This window comes from Podarcis erhardii (genome assembly GCF_964252035.2).
Source record: "Podarcis erhardii genome assembly, chromosome: 10".
NCBI classification, from domain to species: Eukaryota; Metazoa; Chordata; class Lepidosauria; order Squamata; family Lacertidae; genus Podarcis; species Podarcis erhardii.
In genome coordinates, this window is record NC_138500.1 from 32724628 (window position 1) to 32750957 (window position 26330).

At 43.8% G+C, this 26330-nt stretch overlaps 2 protein-coding genes across 6 annotated transcripts in view; both read left to right on the plus strand.

The window, feature by feature from the left end:
* Positions 1 to 424: 424 nt before the first annotated feature.
* Positions 425 to 14614, plus strand: LOC309350616 (cytochrome P450 2D14-like). The gene is made up of 9 exons (XM_081877634.1): positions 425 to 773; positions 3309 to 3480; positions 4291 to 4443; positions 7984 to 8144; positions 9239 to 9412; positions 10976 to 11117; positions 12152 to 12339; positions 13634 to 13775; positions 14235 to 14614. The coding sequence occupies exons 1-9, from the start codon at positions 549 to 551 to the stop codon at positions 14411 to 14413; spliced, it is 1536 nt and encodes a 511-aa protein (XP_081733760.1). The 5' UTR covers positions 425 to 548; the 3' UTR covers positions 14414 to 14614.
* Positions 14615 to 19090: 4476 nt separating this feature from the next.
* LOC309350615 (cytochrome P450 2D14-like) overlaps positions 19091 to 26330 on the plus strand; it is a 37196-nt gene continuing 29956 nt past the window's right edge. For 2 of the 5 annotated variants that reach the window (XR_014160470.1, XM_081877632.1), the window contains exons 1-2: positions 19091 to 19465; positions 21046 to 21385. Coding sequence is in view for 3 of the 5 variants with exons in the window: in XM_081877632.1 (XP_081733758.1) it covers positions 21161 to 21385 (225 nt within the window). In the remaining 2 variants the exon portion in view is untranslated. The remainder of the gene's footprint in view (positions 19466 to 21045; positions 21386 to 26330) is intronic. The other 3 variants (XM_081877631.1, XM_081877630.1, XM_081877633.1) reach the window with 3 other exon arrangements.

The following is a 26330-nucleotide window of genomic DNA, read 5'->3' on the forward strand; positions in this document are numbered from 1 at the left end:
TTTCGAAGCCCCAGAAAAGGAGTTTCCCTGCGGGTGGGGGGGGGCGCTCCTGGTGTCAGCCAAATCCCACGTTCCCAGGCTTCCTCTGCCTGGGATTTTTGAAGGGTCTCCGCCTTCGCCGCCGCGGCAAGACCCGATTTTCGCGTAGCGGGTTCCTCTAAGTCAGAGGAGCTCCGCCATTGCCGATGGCGCTAACCCGGAAGTCCCCTCATCAGAGGATTCTCTACTAGGTTCAATGACTTACCTAAATTCAACTTCATATCATGTGAAGACCTTCCTTATCTGATCTACAAAGGTTCAGTTTGATTAGCTGAACTTTTCACTTGTACACTGGACTTTCAGACCTTGTGCAATTGCTCATTTACAGTATTAAAGCCCTTGTATACCTTTTAAGACAACCCTATTAATAGTGGCACATCATGTTCCTACAGTGATTCAAAGCAGAGAATAAATAAAAAAGGAGAAATAGAGAAACCAGCAGAGGCAAGAACACCACCAGCCTGCAGAGTTGGGGAGAGACACAAAGCAGAGGGAAGGGGAAGCTTCCAATGGCTGGGATCGCGGCTTCCATCTCTTGGCTGGGGAGCCAACTCTCCTGCTGCCACAACAACCTCCCAGCTCTGGCCTTGTCTCTCCTACTACTTGCTCTGCTGCTTGATTACCTCAAGCGGAGGAAGAGAAGCAGCCGCTGGCCACCAGGACCCACCCCTCTGCCTTTCATTGGGAACTTGCTACTGCTAGATGTAAAGAACCCACATAAATCTGTTCAAGATGTAAGTACTGGCTGCACCATCTCTGAGGACACTGCATGCTACTGAATGATTGCATTAGCCAAGCTCTTAGGATTATTTAATTAGTTAGCCAGCTAGTTATTACCTGTTCTTCAGCCTAAGGCTACAGGGCAGGTAGTGGATGTACTAGAATGCCGACCCCCCTCCATCATATTGCACAATATTCCGCTACAGTTTTTGTTCTCATTAAAGTGATGCAGATTGGCAGACACACACACACAGAGAGAGAATTAATTTTTGACACAGCCCTGCTACCAATGTCTAGTCTGAGAGAATTGGGATTACGGTAGTAAGGAGAACTTTCCTTTAAGTTCGGCATTGCGTTGCTACATTGGTCTTTTTGTGAACCATTTTAAAAAGTCCCCAAGGGTTACTTTGTTTACATGATGCATTTTCACTCCTCCTCAACCAAAAGGAAGGAGTCTGTAGCGTGCACAACAGCAACCCCAGTGTCTGACCACCCCTGCCGCCGCCCAGCCACCAAGTGAGGCTCTCTACCTCTTCCCTTCCCAGAGCAATGCAAAGAGGGCAGAGGTGGAAGCGAAGGGCTTTGCTAGCACTGCTGTTGCTGCTGCCACAGGAAAATTAGTACAGTATAACCTGTATTTTAGGACTGCATTGATATCTTCCCTTAATACTGAAAATAATTCGCTAAATTGTAACATTTACTACATTAAAGAATTTAGTGGGATCTGGCCGCCCCCAACAAACTCATAACAACATATTCCTGGGAAATGAATATTTTTCTGAAACATTTCAAGCTTGTAATTAGTTTGTGCTTTCTGGAATTTCCCATATATATTGTGCTGCAACATTATACCTTCCCTACTTTTATTGTCCTTTCCCCCTGGATAATTTTCTCCCTTTCCTTCCTATTGATTAAAGCTGGAAAAAAAAGTTTGGACAGAACCTCTCACCATGGGGAATTTTTTTGTATCTGCCTTCCAATAGTGCGGGTGGCAATACAATTAATTTGGCTTGCGTAAATGCCTTTCTAAATTTGGAGGTGACCAAGTTTGAGGCTCCAATACTTTGGCCACCTCATGAGAAGAGAAGACTCCCTGGAAAAGACCCTGATGTTGGGTAAGATGGAGGGCACAAGGAGAAGGGGATGACAGAGGACGAGATGGTTGGATAGTGTTCTCAAAGCTACCAGCATGAGTTTGACCAAACTGCGGGAGGCAGTGGAAGACAGGAGGGCCTGGCGTGCTCTGGTCCATGGGGTCATGAAGAGTCGGACACGACTAAACGACTAAACAACAACAACAAGTTTGACAAATAATTGGGATGAGCTAGAGCCATTTTGTTTGTCCAAAGTGTGGGAAATACATCCGCTTGGGCTAAATGGTTTTGTAGTACGGTATCTCTAATTCTCATTGAAATGTTCATTTTTGCTTTATCATATCCTTGGGTGCGCTCTCTCTCTCTCTCTCTCTCTCTCTCTCTTTCTCTCTCTCTCTCCCCCGCCCCCCGGGAAAACTAGTCTTTCTGTAGATATATGATTAAACATTTTTGTAGATAAATGATTAAATATTCTGTAGATAAATGATTAAACATTTTTTATTAAACACCTCAAGCCTGAAATATGCCTGCGCTTTCTGGAATTTCCCATATATATTGTGCTGCAACATTATACCTTCCCTACTTTTATTGTCCTTTCCCCCTGGATAATTTTCTCCCTTTCCTTCCTATTGATTAAAGCTGGAAAAAAAAGTTTGGACAGAACCTCTCACCATGGGGAATTTTTTTGTATCTGCCTTCCAATAGTGCGGGTGGCAATACAATTAATTTGGCTTGCGTAAATGCCTTTCTAAATTTGGAGGTGACCAAGTTTGAGGCTCCAATACTTTGGCCACCTCATGAGAAGAGAAGACTCCCTGGAAAAGACCCTGATGTTGGGTAAGATGGAGGGCACAAGGAGAAGGGGATGACAGAGGACGAGATGGTTGGATAGTGTTCTCAAAGCTACCAGCATGAGTTTGACCAAACTGCGGGAGGCAGTGGAAGACAGGAGGGCCTGGCGTGCTCTGGTCCATGGGGTCATGAAGAGTCGGACACGACTAAACGACTAAACAACAACAACAAGTTTGACAAATAATTGGGATGAGCTAGAGCCATTTTGTTTGTCCAAAGTGTGGGAAATACATCCGCTTGGGCTAAATGGTTTTGTAGTACGGTATCTCTAATTCTCATTGAAATGTTCATTTTTGCTTTATCATATCCTTGGGTGCGCTCTCTCTCTCTCTCTCTCTCTCTCTCTCTTTCTCTCTCTCTCTCCCCCGCCCCCCGGGAAAACTAGTCTTTCTGTAGATATATGATTAAACATTTTTGTAGATAAATGATTAAATATTCTGTAGATAAATGATTAAACATTTTTTATTAAACACCTCAAGCCTGAAATATGCCTGCGCTTTCTGGAATTTCCCATATATATTGTGCTGCAACATTATACCTTCCCTACTTTTATTGTCCTTTCCCCCTGGATAATTTTCTCCCTTTCCTTCCTATTGATTAAAGCTGGAAAAAAAGTTTGGACCAGTCATCTCTCTGCAGTTTGGATGGCGAAATATGGTCATCCTGAGTGGGTTCAAGACGATAAAGGAGGCCCTGGGACAAAACCCTGAGAACTTTGTTGACCGAGCAGCAGTTCCACTGCTGAATCTAATAAACCGTGGAAAGAATTGTGGAGGTGAGTATAGCTGATACCCTGATGGACTGAATATGCAGTAGGATTGTGACCCATCTCCCCTCACATACAAAAGTAGCTGAGGAAGGGAGAATTTGGAGAGGATGGAAAAATGATGGAAGAAAAGAATCAGGAGAGTAGGAGAAACAAGCAGCAAGTAAGCAGGCCTGAAAGTGGGCCAGGATGGCACTTCAGGTTGTAAATGAAAGACTCCATTGCCTGGGAGAAGATACATATTCATATGACATATCAGGGGGATTTTTGAGGAGTTCGTTCTTCTTTCACTCAGCTGTAAACAACTAACAGAGGTAGGGACAGGAAGGTGGACTAGAAGCGTTTGAAGATTTATTTGCAGGTTAATCATACAAGTGAGCAGGACAGCTACTACCTGCTGGCTGGCTGTCAGCACAAGATGGCAGGCAGCAAATGTTGTTCAGTCTCTGCCGTTGTCTATGGCAGTGTTTCCCAACCTTGGGCCTCCAGCTGTTTTTGGACTACAATTCCCATCATCCCTTGCCACTGGTCTTGCTAGTCAGGGATGATGGGAGTTGTAGTTCAAAAACAGCTGGAGGCCCAAGGTTGGAAAACACTAGTCTATGGACTCCCAAGGCCAGAAGGATGGGCCAGCAATCTAATGCGGACACTACTAGTCTTCATTTTAAAAAACAACAAACAATAACAAATGCAAAGAATTAACTAGTTCTTTAGACAAATGCCATGAACCTATTCTACATAATATATAAATTAATATTTATTTTAAATAATATATTATTTTACATTATATGCATATTTATTTTATTTTACAAACCTCAGGAATAGTAGTAGCAACATGCGACAATGGCTGGAGGGAGCAGAGGCGATTCTTTGTCTCCCTCCTCAAGAACTTTGGGAAGGGGAAGCCAACGCTTGAAGAAAGAGTGTCTGAAGAAGCTGGATACTTGTGCTCTGAGTTCAAATCCAAAGAAGGTACATCTCATTGTTGGGGACATTATTCCTGCTGTGGGATCTCATTTGATGCAAAAACGCTTAGAGGATTCTATAAAGCTCATTCCCATCTCAATATCTTCTCATATTTCATTTTTGAAGCATGTAAGATGATGACTAATAATTTTGCAGCACTATAAAGAATGCAAAATTTATTATGGCATATGCTTTCAAGGATTAGAGTCCTCTTTCTGAGATGCACTGAGTGCAAACCTAAATGAGCAGACAATATAACCACACAGTGGTGGGAGGAAATTAAGGTCAGACAAAAAGAAAATTCAAGAAGAACAGAGAGAGATACGGTACATAAAAATGCCATGGTTCCATTGACACTTGGTGTCAGAGCCACCCTGGGTCCCAGCTCACAAGAGACCAAAGTCCAGTCCAAGCTATATACAAAAGGTTTTATTGAAGATCATTGTCGTCATTACATCCAAACTCCGTGGCTCCGCATCTGTTACCCTTAGATGTTAGAAGTCCCCTCTGAGTCCGTTCCTCCCCTGCACCAATTTAAGAGGCTTGTACTGCTCCACCTTTTCCTCTCTTTCCTTTTCCGCAGGGTCTTCCTGCCCCCCTGTCTTCCCTCTTTCCGGGACTCCCCAGAGGCTGAGTCTTCTCCCGCCTGCTCCCCCCTCCTTCGTGCTTTGGCACCAGGCTCCTCCTCAGAGCTCTCCTCATTTCCGCGCGCCTCTATATTTGAACTTGGCGCGCGTACGTTGCCTCTGACCTTCCTTTCTACAGTTACGCTGCTCTCGGTACTACACTCCTCCCTTTCAGGCAGGACGTCTTGCTCCGAACTCCTCCCCCTTCCTCCTTCCTGTCCTGCTCTTTCTGACACACTGGCAACTCCCCCCCCTCTACTCCGTTCCGACGGGGGAGCTGGTCCCGCTTTGCCACTCCCACTGGGGATTCCCTCTTCGTTCCCCTCTCTCTGACTGATTCCCTCTCTATTGCCCCTTGGCCTGACCAGGGGGGCTCCCTTCTGGGAATCCTCTGATTCGCTAGACGGACTTTGGGACAACCTCGGCTCGTTGTCGTCCTCTTCCTCCTCGCCCTCGCTCTCTGTCTCCTCTCTCCCTAAAACCCTGACACTTGGCAATGCAGTTGCTGGTGAAACACAAACTTCCTGGCATTGGTAAGCTGGGTGACAGGTGTGGTTTGATACACAGCTATAATATCAATTCAAGAAACAAATGATAAAATTGAATGTCTTTTTTTGCCTTCATTTTTGCATTTTCCATTACAAACATTCATTTCTTTCACTGTGCTATTCTAGTTTTCCCCCACCATCAGTTCTTTTGAGCCTCTAATACAACATCTAATACAATGGTAATTATCTATTACAGCCATGAAACATCTCTAGTTATTTCCTATCATAAGAGGACTTCCCAGCCTATCTTTCCGTGACATCCTAAATTTCCGCCAGAGCACGATTTCTGTTCTCATCCTGAAGCAAAGTTCTTAACCCGAGGTACTATTTCTGGTTACAGATAGGTAGCCGTGTTGGTCTGCCATAGTCAAAACAAAACAAATTCCTTCCAGTAGCACCTTAAAGACCAACTAAGTCAGTTCTTGGTATGAGCTTTCGTGTGCATGCACACTTCTTCAGATACACTGGGAAGTGTATCTGAAGAAGTGTGCATGCACACGAAAGCTCATACCAAGAACTGACTTAGTTGGTCTTTAAGGTGCTACTATTTCTGGGTTAGCAGAGTCTGTAACCTGAAGCATCTGTAACCCGAGGTACCACTGTATCTCCTTTTACTCTTTTTTGCTGATGTTCATAAATCTATCCCTGCTTGTATATTTAACATTATTCCACTCTTTTAAAAATATGTTTCTAGTAATTCCCACTCACTTATTCTTATTCTTATTCTTATTATTTTCTTATCCATATTTCTTATTGTAGCTGTCATATTGGCGGATTCTATAAATTCTTAGTTTAAACAGCCACTAATCTTTTGTCAGTCTTGCCTTTTCTTTTCACATTTTCATGTATGCTATCCTTGCCACTGGTGTCGCTTAGAGGAATAGGTTGTTTGTTTTAAATAGTTTGTTAATTTGAAAGTATTGAAACCAGTCACTCACAAATTCTGAAGTTTCTTCTCTTCCTTTAAGTCCTACTTCGTCTTCTTCGATGGTCACCAGATCTCTATAGGTTCCCCATTTGTCTCCCATATTCATCTTCTTGACAGCCACCGCTTCTGTCGGTGATATCCACATAGGTGTTTTTCTTTCTAGGAGATCTCTGTACCTCCTTCATACATTGTACAGATTTCTTATTACATGGTTGAAAAAGTCCTTGTGTGCTTTTGTTTTGCCATAGTATAGCTATGCCAGCCATTCCTTAGATCATGTTCTTCTAGGTCCAGGATTCCTGTATTTTTCAATTCAATCCCTTCCTTCAACCATACTAGGTAAGCCGCCTCATAATACAACTTCAAGTCTGGTAGCGAAAAGCCTCCCCTCTTTTTGTCATCAGTAAGGATTTTATATTTAATTCTGGGCTTTCCCCCCCTGCCATACAAAATTGGTCAGGTCCTTCTTCCATTGAATCTGGGGAACTTCAAATTCTTTTCCATGTACCAGTATTGACAGCAACATGGTTAGTGCTCTTTTAGGACCTCCTCAGTTCTGGCTGCTATGAGAAAGGATTGTTGGAGTGTGGGGGTGATTAGATGCTATGAGGTATACAGCTGTTCAACTGTGTTATGTGGCAAAGGGTCTCAGTAATTAAAAACTTCTTTGAGGGGTGAATAAATAGTTCTTGGTGGCATGTGATTGCTACACCTTTTGGATCTTTTTATCTTTGTTAATTTGTATCTTTAATGGAACTTTTCTGTGCTTTGTGAATGGCGCAACAATATAGGAGCTGCCAGTTCCATAGGAAAGACCCACACAATCGGCTCTGCTCACATCCAGTCCCTAGCCATATAGGATTACATTATGGAAAATTGCTTCTTCATGTTTGGGACTGTGCTTGCGGGGAACCACTGGCAGAAGGCTTTCTTTATTGTTTAGACTTCCACATCAACCTCCAAAAACTGCACTCCAAAAACTGCTGTACAACTTCCATCCTATCTGACCGTTAGCAGTGCTGATTGGGTCTGTGAGAGCCAGTGTGGTGTAGTGGTTAAGAGCGGTAGTTTTGTAATCTGGGGAACCGGGTTCGTGTCTCCGCTCCTCCACATGTAGCTGCTGGGTGACCTTGGGCCAGTCACACTTCTTTGAAGTCTCTCAGCCCCACTCACCTCACAGAGTGTTTATTGTGGGGGAGGAAGGGAAAGGAGATTGTTAGCTGCTTTGAGACTCCTGAAGGGGAGTGAAAGGCAGGATATCAAATCCAAACTCCTCCTCCTCCTCCTCCTCTTCTTCTTCTTCTTCTGATAGGTGTTGAAGACAAAGATACTTGGAGGATGCCAAATTGGAGAAGACCAGCCTAAACAATGGCTGTAGAATGAAAAATGGGCAATATATGATGAAATACCTCTAATCTGTTCATTGTTCTTACATCCCATCAAGGTTCTCCTTTTGATCCACAAATCCTCATCTACAGGGCTGTTAGTAATATAATCTGCACCCTAACATTTGGTGGCCGCTTTGAATACAGTGATGAGAAATTCCTGAAAATAATGCATCTACTTCAGGAGATCTTGAAGGAAGTAACCAGAAATTTGCCCCAGGTGCCGTCATGCGTTTGTCTGGGTATTAAAAGGAAACAGCAATTTGGGGTTTGATGGGTCAACATTGAAAGGGGCAGGAATTGTGCCTGTGTGTTTAGTGTGGTACCACATCCTTGACTACCCTTCAAAATATCTCTAAAACCTGGAATTCTTGAGGGGAAAACGGGATAGGGGAAGAACACTAGCTAAAGACAAATACCGGAAGATTAAAACATGAACATAAGCAATCAAAGTCAAAGGTGGTTTGTGAAAAATATTAGAGGCAAAATAAACCCTTTTATAATACAACTTTAAAAAGAAAATTAGAAAGACAACAATTCCTTTAATTAAAAAAAAATTGCCAATATGTTACTAATAATCATAAACAAAGGGAGGAGGTCAAAATGATAATAAACAAAATAATAAACATATCAGATTACATAAAATGGGAGAAAGTAGCATCCACTAGTATTTTGACAGATGCAAAAAAGCTCCAGTCCATCAACCTACGGTAATTCAGCCTAGCATGTGACCCAAATTGGCCCATGAGGCCATTGCGACCTGCCTGCCACCTGGTGTTTTATGTGATATCATGCAGCTACAAATGAACAATCAACAGCTTAAGGGAGCTCGCAATTGTTCATTTGCAACTGGGGCTCCCTTTCAGTGTTCATCACCCAGACACACTGAGATTGACTCCACTAGAAAGTTCTGCATCAGGGGAATGTGAAGCACTTCTTCCACTACCTTGACCTTGGAAGCCCTTTAGGTTTTGGGAATAGGATATTTGAAGGAACTGCCTTCTCCTTCCTATGTTAGCCTGCCTGCCTATTGAAATTAACACCAGAGACCCTTGTATATCCTAACATCCCCCTCCCAATTATGGCTAAGGAGAGGGCATTATATTGTGAACTATAGGAACAAACAAGAGTCCTTAAATGTACCAAATGCAGGAATTGGGGGAGGAATGGGAATGAATCCACATAAGCGTGAAGAAGTAGCTAGTTAGGAACTTCCTACTAGAATGCAATTTCCCTTCAAGTGAAATATCTGAGAAATGTCTTCTGTATCTGAAAACGGGATGTCTCTTCCTTTTGTGATTTCTGCTACACCAGCTTATTGTTGCGGGATCCTGGTTTTCCTGTTTTCCTGGACCTCATCGTGAACTGCAGAAACGCTATGAAGAAGTTAGCACTACCCTAAGAGAGATTGTGAATGAACATAAGAAAACCAGAGATCCCACCTTTCCAAGAGATTTGATTGATGCATTTCTGGATGAGATGGATAAGGTGGGGAGACATTTATGGGCTCAGAACCTCTGGGGCTCCTTTTGCAACTTCTGCCTTGGGATTGATTACTTTTGTTTAGAATTTGTGCCACCTAGACTATGGCTGTACAACTGCAAGACAGCTCCCCTCCTTTGTAAGAAAGCAGAGGAAGAAAACGTCTGTGAGGAGGAAGGAAAATTATAGAGCCCTCCCTTCTTTCCCCTGCAGTCCACATCTCAGTGCTGCATGATTCAGAGCAATGGTCTGCTGCCATTAAATAGTTCAAACATTTAGGCTTTCAAAGTTTTTTTTCTTCTTCTGAGAGGTGAGTTCTCAGGGCAGAGTAGCAGGGCATAGTTTCCTTTTGAATTTGAGAGCACTGGAGTGTTGAAGTACCTGTGATATTTGCTTTATTTACAAATATAGAAGCAGAATGTACCAGAAGCCAACAGATACTCCTTCAGGTGAGAGCAAACCCCACAAAGCACAAAGGCTGTACCCTCAGTTTCCACAAATGACTGCTAGAAGCGTTTCTTCACTCTGTCGCATTTCCACCTGCAAACAGTTTTGGGTTCCTTCACTCTCTTTCTGCCCATCTGCATGGCTGGAGGAGCTTCACTTTCTCTGCACTCAGCTTTCTCCCACTTGCCACCCTCCAGATATTTTGGCCTGCAGTTTCCATCAACCCTCAAGACATGTGGAGGCTGGCAGGTTGGCAGCGACTGATTCCAACAACCCCTACTACATGTGCTGCCTCAGCCCCACAGATACTACATGCACCAGTTTGGAGTTCTCTGCTGGGGCTTTTTCAGGACTTGCACACAGATAGAGTGATATCCTAACCCAGCCCTTGGTGTCTGCACTTGCTGTGTCTTGAAATCAATTATGCAGGGTGGGGCTTACTTGTCTCCCCGCCCCCCATATTTTATTCAAGTTGGCACCCCTGCACCCAACACACTTTCCAACAGGGTCAGCAAGAGTGGTGCTCGGGGGGGGGGGGAGTCAAGGGCTCTTCACCAAGAGCCCCCTCAGACCTTGCACTGGTGTTGCTTGCCACCAAACAACCGAAGATAGAATTCAGTATGTAGTGGGACGTTCAGCCCTGCACAATTCAGGTCTAATTTTCCAAGAGACTTTTAGTAATATTGGATGCTGAGCCATGCATGAACAAAGGCATATGTGGCCTCAGGAATCAAGCTTGTCTTTGTGCATTCAGTTATGATGCCTCTTGGCAGATGTTAAGCAGTTGTTTCTCTGGAACTGGAGGGTGGGGTGGGAAGAGAGGGGTGATTTCTCAGTGTAATTATGCCAAAACAAGAGCTAGGTTGTATTAGATGTTACTTAGGGGTGGGGGCTGCCATGTTTTTCAACAGCCATGTCTAGTTTTTGGAAATGTCTACTTTCCCACTATTTCTCAAGGAACCGAGCAGCTTTTTCTCTATTCACTTCACTTCGGTCTGATACATATCTTGCAGACTATTGATAACAAGGGCAAAGATCATTAGTACACACTATTCTCTCACAAACGTGACATCGTATTGTGCTTTTTCCATGTGAGTGACCAACTTGTTCCATTTCCTTCAGGCTAAAGGGAAACCAGAGAACAGTTTTAATGAACGAAACCTTATCAATATCATTTTTGACTTGTTTGGGGCTGGTACTGACACAGTTTCTTCCACCTTGCTCTGGGGACTGTTGAACATGGTCGATCATCCTGAGGTTCAGAGTAAGTGATCAGTATTGGAGGAAATGCAAGACCCCGTGAGGCATCTGTCTTTTTGAAGGCTAGATGACAGTCCAGCAAAATGAGCAGAATTAGCTACATGGGCTGTGCTGTTGCTTTATATCTGATTTGGATTCAAAAATAATCAGGAGGAGGAGTGGCTTAAGAAATCAGTATATAAATAATAACAGCAATGATAAAATGAACCAAAGTAGAAGCAAAGCAACTGGAACCCAAGCACTTGGAAAACAAAGCTGTTTTGCTTAATACAGTAGGATCATGTCTTTTATGAGGGATAAGTTTTGGGTTGGTAGCATGTAAAGCCGAAATTGCTTATAGTCAGAACAACCTTCCGGTAACTACCGCCACATGAGAAATTTTATCTTCCAAGCTGGCACAGGATCTCATGGGACTGTTTCAGATCTTGCAAGATCTTTCAAAGGCCTATACAGCTCACACAGGAGTTTCCCAGAGCCCAGTAAGCAAGGCAGAGAGCTTAAAATGTCTTTCCATGCCAGGTTTTCTGGCTTAGTCTACTCTCCATCTCTGCCCACCTGATTACTGTCAGGTCCATCTCTTGTGCCCAGCTGAACACTACCTTTTCTTTTATTTAACAGCATTTGTATACCACTTAATTGTAAGTAAAACCTCTAAGTAGTTTACAGAGTGTTCCCCACATTGTTGTTTGGTTTATATTGTATGCTGCTGTTGATCTGTTTGCATCTTTCACCTTTCTCAAAGCAAATAGTGGTGGAATTGAAGCTAGGTTGACTATACAACTCAGCTGTTTTTCAGCATTTCATAGGATCAGATAAAACTACCACCTGCTAAAGACTGAATCAATATTTGAGTTATTTTGAGGATATTCAGCAGACCTTTAGTTGGAGACTCAAGTTCAAATCTCTGCTCGGCGTTAAAATTCATAGTGTCCAAACCTGTTGAAACCATAAAAAACAACATGCTACAATCAGCTTGGAGAACTGGAAGGATTATGATACATATGCAGTGCATTAATACTCCTAAATTAATATTTCCAGAAAGGGTCCAAGAAGAAATTGATGAAGAGATTGGCAGGGTACGATCACCTGCGATGGAAGATCAGTTGAAACTGCCTTATACTTGTGCTGTGATACATGAAATTCAACGTTGTGCTGATATTTTGCCTGTTGCAACTCCATATACGACACACAGAGATACTGAGGTCGGCAAGTTCATTATTCCTAAGGTACAGTCCCTGAAAAACACATTTGTAGAAAAGGAAATCATTGCTGTTGCATCAGAACTAGGTTGATCACTTATAAAGAAGCATGTGAGAGATCTTGATGCTCACAGTAGCAGAAGTCAGTTGAGCTGGAATAATAATAATAATAATAGTAATGATGATGATGATGATAGTTTTATTATATATAACTCACCCATCTAACTGGGTTGCCCCAGCCACTCTGGGCAGCTTCCAACATATATAAAAACATTAAACATTTAAAAACTTCCGTATACAGGTCTGCCTTCAGATGTCCTCTAAAAGTTGTATTGTTACTCATCTTGGCTCAGGGATCACATGACTCCATACCATCCAACATTTCCCCGATGAAAATAGGGACACCCTAAAGAAAAGCCAAATTAAGTAGGTTTTCCAGTTCAGTTCCCAAGCTGCCGCTGACGTGGCCCTTTCCCCCTCCGACACCAGGTCACCCTCATTGGCTTGATCATATGGCTCAACCATCTGTCAGGACATTATGGTACCGAGCTGAAGTGCCATCTGTCAGTCCAACAATCCATTTTTTTTCACTGCATAGCCAGGAACATTTCTCACCGATAACCTCATGAGTACAAGAATTGGAGCTTGTAAACCAAGCAAACTTTAGATAAAAACTCTATTTTATTTCTTGTGGTGATTACATTACTCCATGAGAGGTCCAGTCTGTGGCAACACGAGAATGGGCCTTTTCTGCTGTGCCTTCTTATTTGTGGAATGCTCATCCTAGGGAGGCTCACCAGACACCTTCATTATATTTAGGTGCCTGGAGAAAATGTTTCTCTTTAACTAGGCCTTTGGGCAATTAACATTCCACAGTGGTACCTCGGGTTACATACGCTTCAGGTTACATACGCTTCAGGTTACAGACTCCGCTAACCCAGAAATAGTGCTTCAGGTTAAGAACTTTGCTTCAGGATAAGAACAGCATGGCGGCAGCAGGAGGCCCCATTAGCTAAAGTGGTGCTTCAGGTTAAGAACAGACCTCTGTAACGAATTAAGTACTTAACCTGTGGTACCACTGTATGTCCTTTTAACTGTGTTTGTGAGAGTTGGATTACTGGTTTGCTTTGTTCTTCTTATGTATTTTGTATTTTTATGTTGTGAACTGCACTGTGATCCCAGATGAAGGGTGGCATACAAATTTCATAAATATAATACATTTAATAATAATAATTATAATAATGCATTTCATTTTGAGAAAAAGAACTATGAGATAAAGCCGGCATTGGATTCTAATCTCTTGGTTTCTCTGCCATTTTAGGAGACTGTCGTCTTTAATCATCTGTCCTCTGTGCTAAAGGATGAGACAATGTGGGAGAAGCCACATGACTTTTACCCAGAGCATTTCCTGGATGCAGATGGGCAGTTTGTCAAGCGAGAGGCCTTCCTACCTTTCTCTCTAGGTAAATCCAAGAGAGGAATGGCTGAGGTATAAGGGGAAAGATTATAAACTGTCCTGTTATCTTCCTTTCTCTTTCTCACATTGTAACAAGAGTAGCAGTTCTCCATAATCAGCTGCCTGGAAAAGAGACTCATGTGTAGGCTCATGTTGGCTGGCTGTGACTGATGGGAAGAGGATCTTAAGAACATCTGAAGGGCCACAGGTTGCCCACTCTGCTTTCGTCTTCACGCCCTTTTCAGTGTCACATAAGTTAACACCAAACAACCAAAACAGTTTTATTCCTTAGCATTTCAAGGAGAATATGGGCTGACAAGCCCTTAAAAGCACAGGCATGGGTCGGAGGGGCTCAAAATCAACATGAGCAGATTAGAACTGAAATTTCAGAGAAAGAATAGGAGGGTTCTGTGCTGTCCTTCCTCCTGATCTCATGCTCAAAGTATTATGCATCCTTTTTACACAGGTCGTCATGCTTGCCCTGGAGAACAATGGGCCAAAATGGAGCTCTTCCTCTTCTTCACCAGCCTCCTGCAGCATTTCACCTTTCGCATTCCTGAGAACTATCCAAGGCCCAAGACTGAAAGATTATTTGCCCTAGCAGTTCATCCAGCCCCTTTCCAGATTTGTGCCGTTCCTAGATGATGTTTCCAAGCTTAGTATATCTAGCAATCTAAGCATCAACCTCAAAAGCAACTATAAAGCAGAAACCAGGAACAGCAGTTTTTAAAATTAATAGAAATATTTATGTATTTCATAAAACAGTAGTATTCATGAAAAATATCAGGGCGTTTTACAACAATCATATGTAAAAACATTCAATAAAAATCATATAAAATTTCAAAATCAGAATCAACTAACTACAGTTTAGGAGTTAGAATGGAAAAAAACCAACAATGGGAAATGCAGGGATATAAAGCATGATCTGAGGTGAGGATAATAACAGGTAATAACAACCAGATGATAAATCATTAGGAACTATGCATAAAAGTAGCATGTAATTTGGCCCTAATGTTATACAACCAGTCTACCTGTATGGTACATTGTATATGGCTAAGAAGATGCTTTTGTATGTGGACTATAAGATTATTCAGCATTCAACAAATAAAAATATAGACATACTGTCAGGGGATTGGAGGCAGAGAAGGAGGAAAGGGGGGAGAGAATGGGCACTTACAGAGATCATGTGCCTTTAATTAGCAGTTGCTCTTCTGATGAGGAAGGAGACAAAGAGCTGTCGGGAGGCAATGAATCTGAGAGGCGAGGGCCATTTCTGGGAACCAGCCACTCTCAGAGCAGAGGAAGAAGGGGGGCTGGGCTTAGGAGATGGATCTGCTGGGGGAAGAAGCGGAAAGAGCCATTCGAGGCAACTGACTGATCGTGATGGTGTCGTTCTTTGAACTCCTGTTCTTTACATCTCCTTTCCAGTTTCTAGCTATTAGAATTCTTGCTGCCACAGTGGCATAGAGAAATCACTTCCTCACCTTTTTGGGTATATCCATGTCTGTTATGCTCTGGTCAGACCTCACCTGGAGTACTGTGTCCAGTTCTGGGCACCACAGTTCAAGAAAGACACTGACAAACTGGAACGTGTCCAGAGGAGGGCAACCAAAATGGTCAAAGGCCTGGAAACGATGCCTTATGAGGAACGGCTAAGGGAGCTGGGCATGTTTAGCCTGGAGAAGAGGAGGTTAAGGGGTGATATGATAGCCATGTTCAAATATATAAAAGGATGTCACATAGAGGAGGGAGAAAGGTTGTTTTCTGCTGCTCCAGAGAAGCGGACACGGAGCAGTGGTTCCAAACTACAAGAAAGAAGGTTCCACCTAAACATTAGGAAGAACTTCCTGATAGTAAGAGCTGTTCAACAGTGGAATTTGCTGCCAAGGAGTGTGGTGGAGTCTCCTTCTTTGGAGGTCTTTAAGCAGAGGCTTGACAACCATATGTCAGGAGTGCTCTGATGGTGTTTCCTGCTTGGCAGGGGGTTGGACTCAATGGCCCTTGTGGTCTCTTCCAACTCTATGATTCTATGATTCTATGAAATACTTTGAAGCTTCCAGTTAAACTCTGTAAATATGGCTGGATTCCCAGACTCTTATCTCAGCTAGCATTCACAGCTCATACCTGACACACACCAAGAATGACTCTGTGCTTTCCTGCCTTTGTTACTACAACTTGGTTAAGGCCAGCATGCATTCACTTTCCTGTCTTCAGCAGATTTAAAAGCCAGGTGGATTTTGTTCTTTTGATTGCAGAAAATCTCTCATTCATATATATATATATATATATATATATATATATATATGCAGGTTTTGGTGTCCTCGGGTGTCTTCCCGTGTAAAAGTTGGGGTGTCTAGGCGACGTTTCGACGAGGTCTCACTCGTCATCTTCAGGCTGGTGCTTTCGGCTTCTTGTTACTGGAACAGAGCAGGATCTCAGTGTTTGAGTTCCTATAAATACTGTAGAGGGGGTGTGGTGTATAGCCTCCAATGTTCTGGGCAGAGAGGAAGTTCCCAGGCTAGTGTGCCTTTTCTTCTTTTGTTCCTTAATTACTTGAGAGATATCTTGAGTGATTTCTTGAGTGATATCATGAGTACCACTTAGGTGGGTCATTAGGTGTGGATTAGTTGTTAAAGTCTTTGTGTCTTGACCTCTTGAACTTTGTGAAGAGTTTTCCTGAGAAGATGGCTGTACTGTACTTAGTTGTGCTCTGGCTTGGCTTCGTGTATAGGGGCGAGCTGTGGTTTTGTGGCTTGTGTCAGCCAGATCTGTGTAGGGATTGCAGGGGGGTGCAGCATCCGGAGGTGCCACCATGGATTGGCTACTGGATGGTGTCTGTAATTCATCTGTGGAGAGGGTCTGGGTTTGGGTCTGGTGCGGTTGATTGGTGTTGGCGTTCTGTGTGCCTCTGGATCTGGTGTCAGTTTTTGTGGGGAGGGCTAATTTCCAGATGTCTGGCAAGCGGGATGTGTCGTCACGCTTGTTCATGTTGTGAGGGTGTTTCTCTATCTCGATGGCTTCCATGATTATTCTCTTGTGGTGATGTTCCGTGTTAAAGAGCAATTTGGAATCTGCAAAATTAATTTCGTGTCCTGTTTCTTTCATGTGTTGGAAAAGAGAGGAAGTTTTTTCTTCTTTTTTGACGGCATTCTTGTGTTCTGCGATACGTGCATTTATTCGTCTGTTTGTTTGTCCAATGTACGTGGCTGGGCAGACTTTGCAGGGTATTTCATAGATCCCTTGGTTTTCCAACTGGATTTTATCCTTGGGGTTTCTGAGGATATTGGCTATTTTTTGGTTGGTGCAAAAGGCTATTTTTTGGTTGGTGCAAGAGGTCAAGACACAAAGACTTTAACAACTAATCCACACCTAATGACCCACCTAAGTGGTACTCATGATATCACTCAAGAAATCACTCAAGATATCTCTCAAGTAATTAAGGAACAAAAGAAGAAAAGGCACACTAGCCTGGGAACTTCCTCTCTGCCCAGAACATTGGAGGCTATACACCACACCCCCTCTACAGTATTTATAGGAACTCAAACACTGAGATCCTGCTCTGTTCCAGTAACAAGAAGCCGAAAGCACCAGCCTGAAGATGACGAGTGAGACCTCGTCGAAACGTCGCCTAGACACCCCAACTTTTACACGGGAAGACACCCGAGGACACCAAAACCTGCATTCCTGTACCCGTGAAAATCTACGAAAACATATATATATATATATATACAGAGAGAGAGAGCGCGCGCGCGCTTTATTGATTCCAAAAGAAAACAGTCAACAAAAACACTTTAACACACTACAGAAAGATACAATAGTTTCATAATACATATCTTCTATGGCGACTTCCCATCACCCCATCATGGTTCCTTAGTACTTTTTGGTTTGTCGCACTTATCTTTATCAATAATAATACATCTTAGTTCTCTTAATTTTCTACTTTCCTACAGAAGTCACTCCAGGCCTGCCAACGAGTTCAGATTTTTGCAGTGCTCTTTGAGATACTTTGTATACATGTCCCGTTCCCTCATAAATGTTTGTTCAGTCCAGTCTCTTAATTTTCCATCATTTTTCCTAATTCTGCAAACTCCAGTTTAGTCAGTGTTACATCTCCTTTCCAGTTTCTAGCTATTAGAATTCTTGCTGCCACAGTGGCATAGAGAAATCACTTCCTCACCTTTTTTGGTATATCCATGTCTGTTATGCCTAAAAGGAAGGCTTCAGGTTTGTTTGTTTTTGCAAAGGTAATCTTGAATATCTTTTTGAGTTCGTTGTAAACTGTTTCCCACTTTTCTACAGTTCCACCACATATGTAGCATCGTACCTTCTGCCTCTCCACATCTCCAACAACATTTTGAGGTGTTCCTATACATTTTTGCTAGTTTTGATGGTGTTAAATACCACCTATATAGCATCTTCATAAAATTTTCTCTCAGCATGTAGCACGCAGTAAACCTCAATCTTGTCTCAATTAGAACAGTGTTCCGTCCTGAGACTTTTCTCTCAGTCTGGATAGTATTCAACAAAACTCTACAAGCACTCACACATCAATTTATTGAAGATCACAAGGCACATGTAGAAATATTTACTCATATTCCAATAGGCTGTTCTTTGGCTCTGAATGATAGCATACCACATAAATAAACAGATAAAATCCAGCGCACCCATCTTTGGATGTAAACCCTATTACAGTGGTACCTCGGGTTACATACGCTCTAGGTTACATACACTTCAGGTTACAGACTCCGCTAACCCAGAAATAGTACCTCGGGTTAAGAACTTTGCTTCAGGATGAGAACAGAAATTGTGCTCCGGCAGCAGGAGGCCCCATTAGCTAAAGTGGTGCTTCAGGTTAAGAACAGTTTCAGGTTAAGAACGGACCTCCGGAACGAATTAAGTACAGTGGTACCTCGGGTTAAGTATGTAACCTGAAGCGTATGTAACCTGAGGTACCACTGTATTATCCTGAAAGGGAGCAGTGTTAAACTATAGCAGAAAACAACCAGAGTCCCATGACACATTAACACGAGACTTAACACATTTATTATAGTTACAGATAGGTAGCCGTGTTGGTCTGCCATAGTCAAAACAAAAAAAATTCCTTCCAGTAGCACCTTAAAAACCAACTAAGTCAGTTCTTGGTATGAGCTTTCATGTGCATGCACACTTCTTCAGATACCACATTTATTATAGATACTGTAATACTTATTGATAAAATTTCTAGTCATTAAAGGACGGCAATCAGATTCTTTATTTAAGGGTGCAATTCTATGCTCATTCAGGAGCAATCTCCACTGAACATTGAACTGAGCGATTTACTTCAGGGCAAGAGCTGTTTCCTCTATGGCCACGGAACCCGTAAATTGCTGAGAATAAATCCCATTGAACTCAGTGGATTTACTTCAGAGGAGGCACAGTTAGGTTAGCACTGTAAGCAATGTAAGCACTGCTATACACAATCCCTGCCCCACTCCCACTTCAGCTGCTCTGTCATTTCTTTAATGTGGCAATTCCGTGGGATTAGCTTCTGAGCAGACATATCTTCTAATTCCCAAACTCTGCTTCCAACTCCACGCCCAGCTTTCTCTCCTCCTCCAGGCTTCCCAAGCCAGCAAAACAGCTTTTCTGCACTGCAAGGGCATTTCCCCATTCCCTCACTTTGCCTTCAAAGCAAGGAGAAAACACACACGTTCAAAAGTAGGTCTCTAATTTTTGTTGTCTTGCTGGCTAATTCTAAGTACTCTGTCAATTTTGGGGTTACAGATAGGTAGCCGTGTTGGTCTGCCATAGTCAAAACAAAACAAATTCCTTCCAGTAGCACCTTAAAGACCAACTAAGTCAGTTCTTGGTATGAGCTTTCGTGTGCATGCACACTTCTTCAGATACACTGAAACAGAAGTTTCCAGAACAGAAGTTTTTGGGTCTGGAAACTTCTGTTTCAGTGTATCTGAAGAAGTGTGCATGCACACGAAAGCTCATACCAAGAACTGACTTAGTTGGTCTTTAAGGTGCTACTGGAAGGAATTTGTTTTGTTTTAATTTTGGGGTTGTTTGTTCTTTCCTCTTTTGTGCATATAGTATCCTTGCAGCTGTAGTGGCATAAAGGAAGAGATTGAGTACCTTCTTAGGAATATCAACACTTGTTATTCCTAGTAAGAAGGCTTCTGGTCTTTTGGGGAAAGTTATTTTGAGCATCTTTTTTTAGTTCTTCATAAACTGTTTCCCAGTAGGGTGTGTTTTTGTTTTTGTTGTTGTTGTTGTTGTTGTTTTGCCAGCTTACACTTCCACCACATAAGGGACTAGGTGGCATTGTAGTCTAAACCACTGAGCCTCTTGGGCTTGCCGATCAGAAGGTCGGCAGTTCGAATCTGCTTGACAGTGGTGAGCTCCTGTTGCTCCATCCCAGTTTCTACCAAACTAGCAGTTCAAAAGTACCACTTTTCCTTCGTCAAATTCTATAAGCTCTTTATATATACTCCAATTATTCCTCGTATTTATTTTCTTTATAGCGATTGCTTCAATGAGGGATTTTCCTTTCAAGAAGATCCTTCCACGAACTCTATGAGTTTTAGTAGCCGCTGTTCTTTTGTTGGCATGCTTTCCTTCTTCCAAATCCTTGCATATACAATTCTTGTGGCTGCTGTTGCATATAAAACAGATTCTGAGCCTTCTTAGGTATTTCCTGTCCTACTATGGTCAGTAGAAAGGCTTTGGGTTTCTTAGAGAATGTAAATTTGAACTTTTTTTTTAATTCCTCATATACCGTGTCCCAATGCTTTTTGGAGTGTTTACATTGCCACCCCATGTGGATCAGAGAGTCTTCTGCCTCAAAACACTTCCAACAAAGATTGGCAAGTTTAGATGGTGTAAGATACCATCTTTTTTATTGTTGTTGTTGTTTAGTTGTTTAGTCATGTCCGACTCTTCATGACCCCATGGACCAGAGCATGCCAGGCACTCCTGTCTTCCACTGCCTCCCACAATTTGGTCAAACTCATGTTTGTAGCTTCGAGAACACTGTCCAACATCTCGTCCTCTGTCATCTCCTTCTCCCACATTTATTCGAAGCAGAGAATAAAAGAGAACTTACCTAAATTCAACTTCATATCATGTGAAGACCTTCCTTATCTGACCTACAAAGGTTCAATTTGATTAGCTGAACTTTTCACTTGTACACTGAACTTTCAGTCCTTGTGCAATTGCTCATTTACAGTATTAAAGCCCTTGTATACCTTTTAAGATAACCCTATTAATAGTGGCACATTATGTTCCTACAGTGATTCAAAGCAGAGAATAAATAAAAAAGGAGAAATAGAGAAACCAGCAGAGGCAAGAACACCGCCAGCCTGCAGAGTTGGGGAGAGAGAAAGTGGAGGGAAGGGGAAGCTTCCAATGGCTGGGATCGCGGCTTCCATCTCTTGGCTGGGGAGCCAACTCTCCTGCTGCCACAACAACCTCCCAGCTCTGGCCTTGTCTCTCCTACTACTTGCTCTGATGCTTGATTACCTCAAGCGGAGGAAGAGAAGCAGCCGCTGGCCACCAGGACCCACCCCTCTGCCTTTCATTGGGAACTTGCTACTGCTAGATGTAAATAACCCACACAAAACTGTTCAAGATGTAAGTACTGACTGCACCATCTCTGAAAACACTGCATGCTACTGAATGATTGCATTAGCCAAGCTCTTAGGATTATTTAATTAGTTAGCCAGCTAGTTATTACCTGTTCTTCAGCCTAAGGCTACAGGGCAGGTAGTGGATGTACTAGAATCCCGATCCCCTCCATAATATTGCACAATATTCCGCTACAGTTTTTGTTCTCATTAAATTGATGCAGATTGGTGAACCAATGACCCCCTGGTGGGCAGCTCCACTTGAAATGATTTCAATAAAAAAGAAAAATATGGAAAAACTAGGGGTAACATACAAACAGCATTTCAAGGGAAGAGCAAGGCCAATTACAATTGAAACCATATGAATAACTTAAAACAGTTTTGTACCACCTGGCTACAATATCATCAATTATATGACAAACTTAACTCTGACAATAAAATAGGTTTCCAAAAAGAAGAATCCAGATTCCAGATAGAACTTTTGAACAATCTCAAAAAATATCTATCAAAAATGTATAATTTATTACTTGAATGGGAACTCAAAAATGAACAAATTAAAGAAGTAATGATCAAGTGGGACAGGATTTTAGATACGCGATTTTATTAGATCATTGGGAAAAACTTTGGAAATCAGATATTAATTTCACCGCATGCATTACTATCAAAGAAAATATTATGAAGATGTTTTACAGGTGGTACTTAATCCCTGTAAAACTGGCTAAAATTTATAAACTAACATCGAATCTGTGTTGGAGATGTAAGAGAGATCCTTATATCATGTATGGTGGGGATGTGATAAAATTTTTAAAAATTGGGGAAATATACATGAGGAACTGAAAAAAATGTTTAAAACAACAATTGGTAAGAAGACAGAAACATTCCTTTTAGGAATTATAACAAATGACATCCCAAACGACATGAAGAGAATCTTTTTATATGCAACAGCTGTCGCAAGGTTATTGATTGCAAAAAATTGGAAATCAGAAGAAGTACAAACACTGAAAGATTGGCAATATAAATTTTTTGAGATGATTGAATTAGCAAAAATGATGGCAACAATTAGAATGCAATCTAATCAAAATCTCAAACAGGAATGGAAATGTGTAGAAGAATACATGACCAAAAGATGCTTCAACAAGCATTAACTGATATGTATAGACTGATTTCACAAAGTTAAGTTAAGCTAAGCAGATATGTAAGATTGAATGTTTAATTATTAAGATACAAAATTACAATCTCAATAATAATAATAATAACAAGGAAGTCACGCACGGGTGGAGGGAAGACACAGGGCAAGAAATAAGAAATGGATAAATGTTGGTACATAATGAAATGTGAAAATGTGAATTTACAAATATAATGTATATGTATCAATATGTAAAGATTGCATATATGTATTGCAACATTAAAATAAATAAAGTGCAAATTATTTTTTGATGCAGATTGGCAAACACACACACACACACACAGAGAGAGAGAGAGAATATTTATTTTTGACACAGCCCTGCTACCAATGGCCTGCCCAGGACACTAATACCATACAGTGGTGGCTTTAGTCTGAGAGAATTAGGATTACGGTAATAAGGAGAGCTTTCATTTAAATTTGCTTTGCGTTGTTACATTGGTCTTTTTATGAACCATTTTTAAAAGTCCCCAAGGGTTTCTTAGTTTACATGATGCATTTTCACTCCTCCTCAACTGAAATATACTCAGAGTCGCAAAGTGATTTCATGCTCTTTATTCAGCTCATAGTGGTGAGGAGGAATGAATGAATGTCCCCTCAAAGTATCTGCTTTATATACATTATTTACACAATGGGCTGCACATGATTGGCTAATTCCAGGATTCTACTGTAGGCCAATCAGGTTGTGGATTCACTTCTATCTGGAGCATGATTGGGTGGTTCCTGCTAACCAATCATACTGCTGCATTGTTCTAGGACCAATCAGACTGCTGCATTCTGAATCCTATTGTTCTAGGACCAATCAGACTGCTGCCTTTTGGAGCCTATTGTTCTAGGACCAATCAGACTGCTGCAGTTTGGATCCTATTCAACTCAGTACATAACACCCCTCCCCTCTAAGTTCCAGTCCTGCCCGGAAGGTCGCATTCATAGTCCTCAAGGTACGCCGGTGGCCTACGTGTGCGTTGCGGCCTGGGGTGTTCCCTGGTCCGGGGTTCAGGTTCTGGCTCGTGTTCCAAGGATGGGGCTGTTTGGTCTGGCGCAACCGGCTCGCTCAGTCGTGGTTCTGGTTCCGGTGTCCTTTCGGCCTCGCGGGTCCTCTCTGTATTTACTGATTCTGCCTCTCCTGCTTGCCCCTGCTGCTCTATGGGCCTCACTGCCCCACTGTTCCCTTGGGACTCCTCTGACCTGTCCTCCTCCTCCTGGTTTTCTCCCGGGAATCGTCGCCGTATCTGGTCGCAGTGGCGGCGCCAGCATTGCCCCCCATCTGTTAGCACCTCGTACGACACGGGGCCCGTGACCCTGGTGACTGTGGCAGGTACCCATGCAGGGCCTGCCCCAAAATTCTTTGCGTACACTGGGTCCTGGGCCTCGAAGGTCCGGGGGTTCCTGCCTTCCCCCACCACTACCTCATCCTGAGCTCTATCGGGGTGAAGGCGGTCCAATCTGATTGCAAGGCGCCGACCCATTAGTAGTTCAGCGGGGCTCCGGCCAGTCGTTGAGCTGGGGGTGCTGTGCTGTGCTAGAAGGAATGTGGCAAGGCGGTACTCCCAATCCCCTTGCGTCATGCGGCGAAGGGTGTCCTTGGTGGTCCGCACCATGCGTTCTGCTTGGCCATTGGTGGCAGGGTGGAATGGCGCCGAACGGATGTGGCGGATGGCGTTCTGCACTGTGAAGGTTTGAAATTCTCCTGATGTAAATGCAGTCCCGTTGTCTGAGACGAGAGTGTCAGGGAGCCCGTGGGTTGCAAACAGCCTGCGTAGTACCCGGATGGCTGCGGACGTAGAAGTGGACGGTACCAGTGCGACTTCCAGCCATTTGGTGTAGGAGTCCACCACTATGAAGAATGTTTTCCCCTGAAAGGGGCCAGCGAAGTCCACATGCAGGCGTGACCATGGTGCTCGGGCGGACTCCCAGGACTGGACTGGGGCCCTTGGGGGATCTGGGCGGGATTCCTGGCAGGCCTGGCAGTGTTTGACCCAGGCCTCTATCTCTCCGTCGATCCCCGGCCACCACACATAACTCCTGGCAAGGGCCTTCATTCTTACTACCCCTGGGTGTGTCTCGTGTAGGGCTGTGAGGACCCTTTTGCGGAGGGGCTGGGGAACAACGACCCTGCTTCCCCATAACAGGCACCCCTTGTGGGCTGACAGTTCATGTTTGCGGGTTGTGTAGCCGGCGAATTCTGGCCCGGGGCTGCGGCTGGGCCATCCCCTCCACACCCAGTCCAGGACCCGGGAGATGACCCTATCTTTCTTGGAATGGTGTGCAACTTCTTGTGCCTGAATGGGGCGGTCAGGAAGCAGCTCCAGGCTCATAACCTCTTGTGCAGGTGCTGGGTCGGGGCCTGTTTCCGGTAGTGGTAGCCTGCTGAGGGCGTCTGCATGGCCCATCGCCTTTCCAGGGCGGTGAATCAGTGCATACTGGTAGCTGGCAAGGAAAATTGACCACCTGAGGACGCGAGGAGACAGCACTTGGGGGGTCTGCTTTTCGGGGGCAAACAAGCCAAGCAACGGCTTGTGGTCAGTCACCACGGTGAAGGGCCGCCCGTACAAGAAATCATGGAATTTTTTTACTCCCTTCACGATTGCCAGACCCTCGTCGATTTGCGAGTAGTTCCGCTCGGTTTCGTTGAGTGTCTGGGAAAAGTATGCTACCGGTACCTCTCTTCCATCCGGGAGTTGGTGTCCCAGGACAGCGCCGATGCCATAGGGCGAGGCGTCGCATGCTAGCACCACCGGCAGCCTCTCGTCGAAGTGTGCCAAGACCGAGTTTGAGACAAGCAAGTCCTTGACTGCCTGGAATGCGGCCTCCTGGCGCTGGCCCCACACCCAAGGGGCCCGCTTGTCCAGGAGTCTGTGTAGGGGCTCCGCTACCGCCGCCTTGTGGGGAAGGAAGGAATGGTAAAAGTTCAATAATCCCAAGAAGGCCTGAAGTTCAGTCTTGTTCTTGGGCGCTGGGGCATCACAAATGGCCCGTACCTTGTCCCCAGTCGGGTGAACCCCTTCTGCATCCACCATAAATCCCAGAAAGTCCACTTGAGGCACTCCTAGTAGACATTTTTCCCGCTTCACCTTGAGACCCGCCATCTGGAAACGGTGCAGAACAGTGCGGAGGCGGTCCTCAAACTCCTCTGGTGTGGGCCCGGCAATCAACACATCATCAAAGAAGGGGGTGACACCAGGAATCCCTTTAAGGAGAGAGTCCATTAGATTCTGGAATATGCCTGGTGCCACGCTGACCCCGAATTGCAGCCGCTTTACCCTGAACGCTCCTCTGTGCGTCACAATCGTCTGTGCCTCTGCTGTGGCCTCATCTACTGGCAGCTGTTGATATGCTTGGGCCAAGTCCAGCTTGCCAAAAATTTTCGACCCAGCCAGGGTGGCAAGGACATGGCTGACCACTGGCACTGGGTATGCATGGGCCATGAGGGCCTTGTTTATGGTACATTTGTAGTCTGCGCAGATGCGGACCGAACCATTAGGCTTGACGGGTGTGACGATTGGGGTTTCCCAGGGGGCATTAGGCACCGGCTCCAGCACTCCTTGCTCCACGAGTCGGTCCAATTCCTCGTCTATACGGGGTTTCAGGGCGAATGGGACCCGGCGGGCCTTGAGCCTGACTGGTCGTACTGCGGGGTCAAGCTGTAGAGCAATGGGGGGGCCCGTATACTGTCCCAATTTCCCATCGAAAACCCCCGGGAACTCCTTGCATATGGCGTCCACGTCCACTTGTAAGCTCATGTGGTTCACCCCGGTGATGGCTAGTC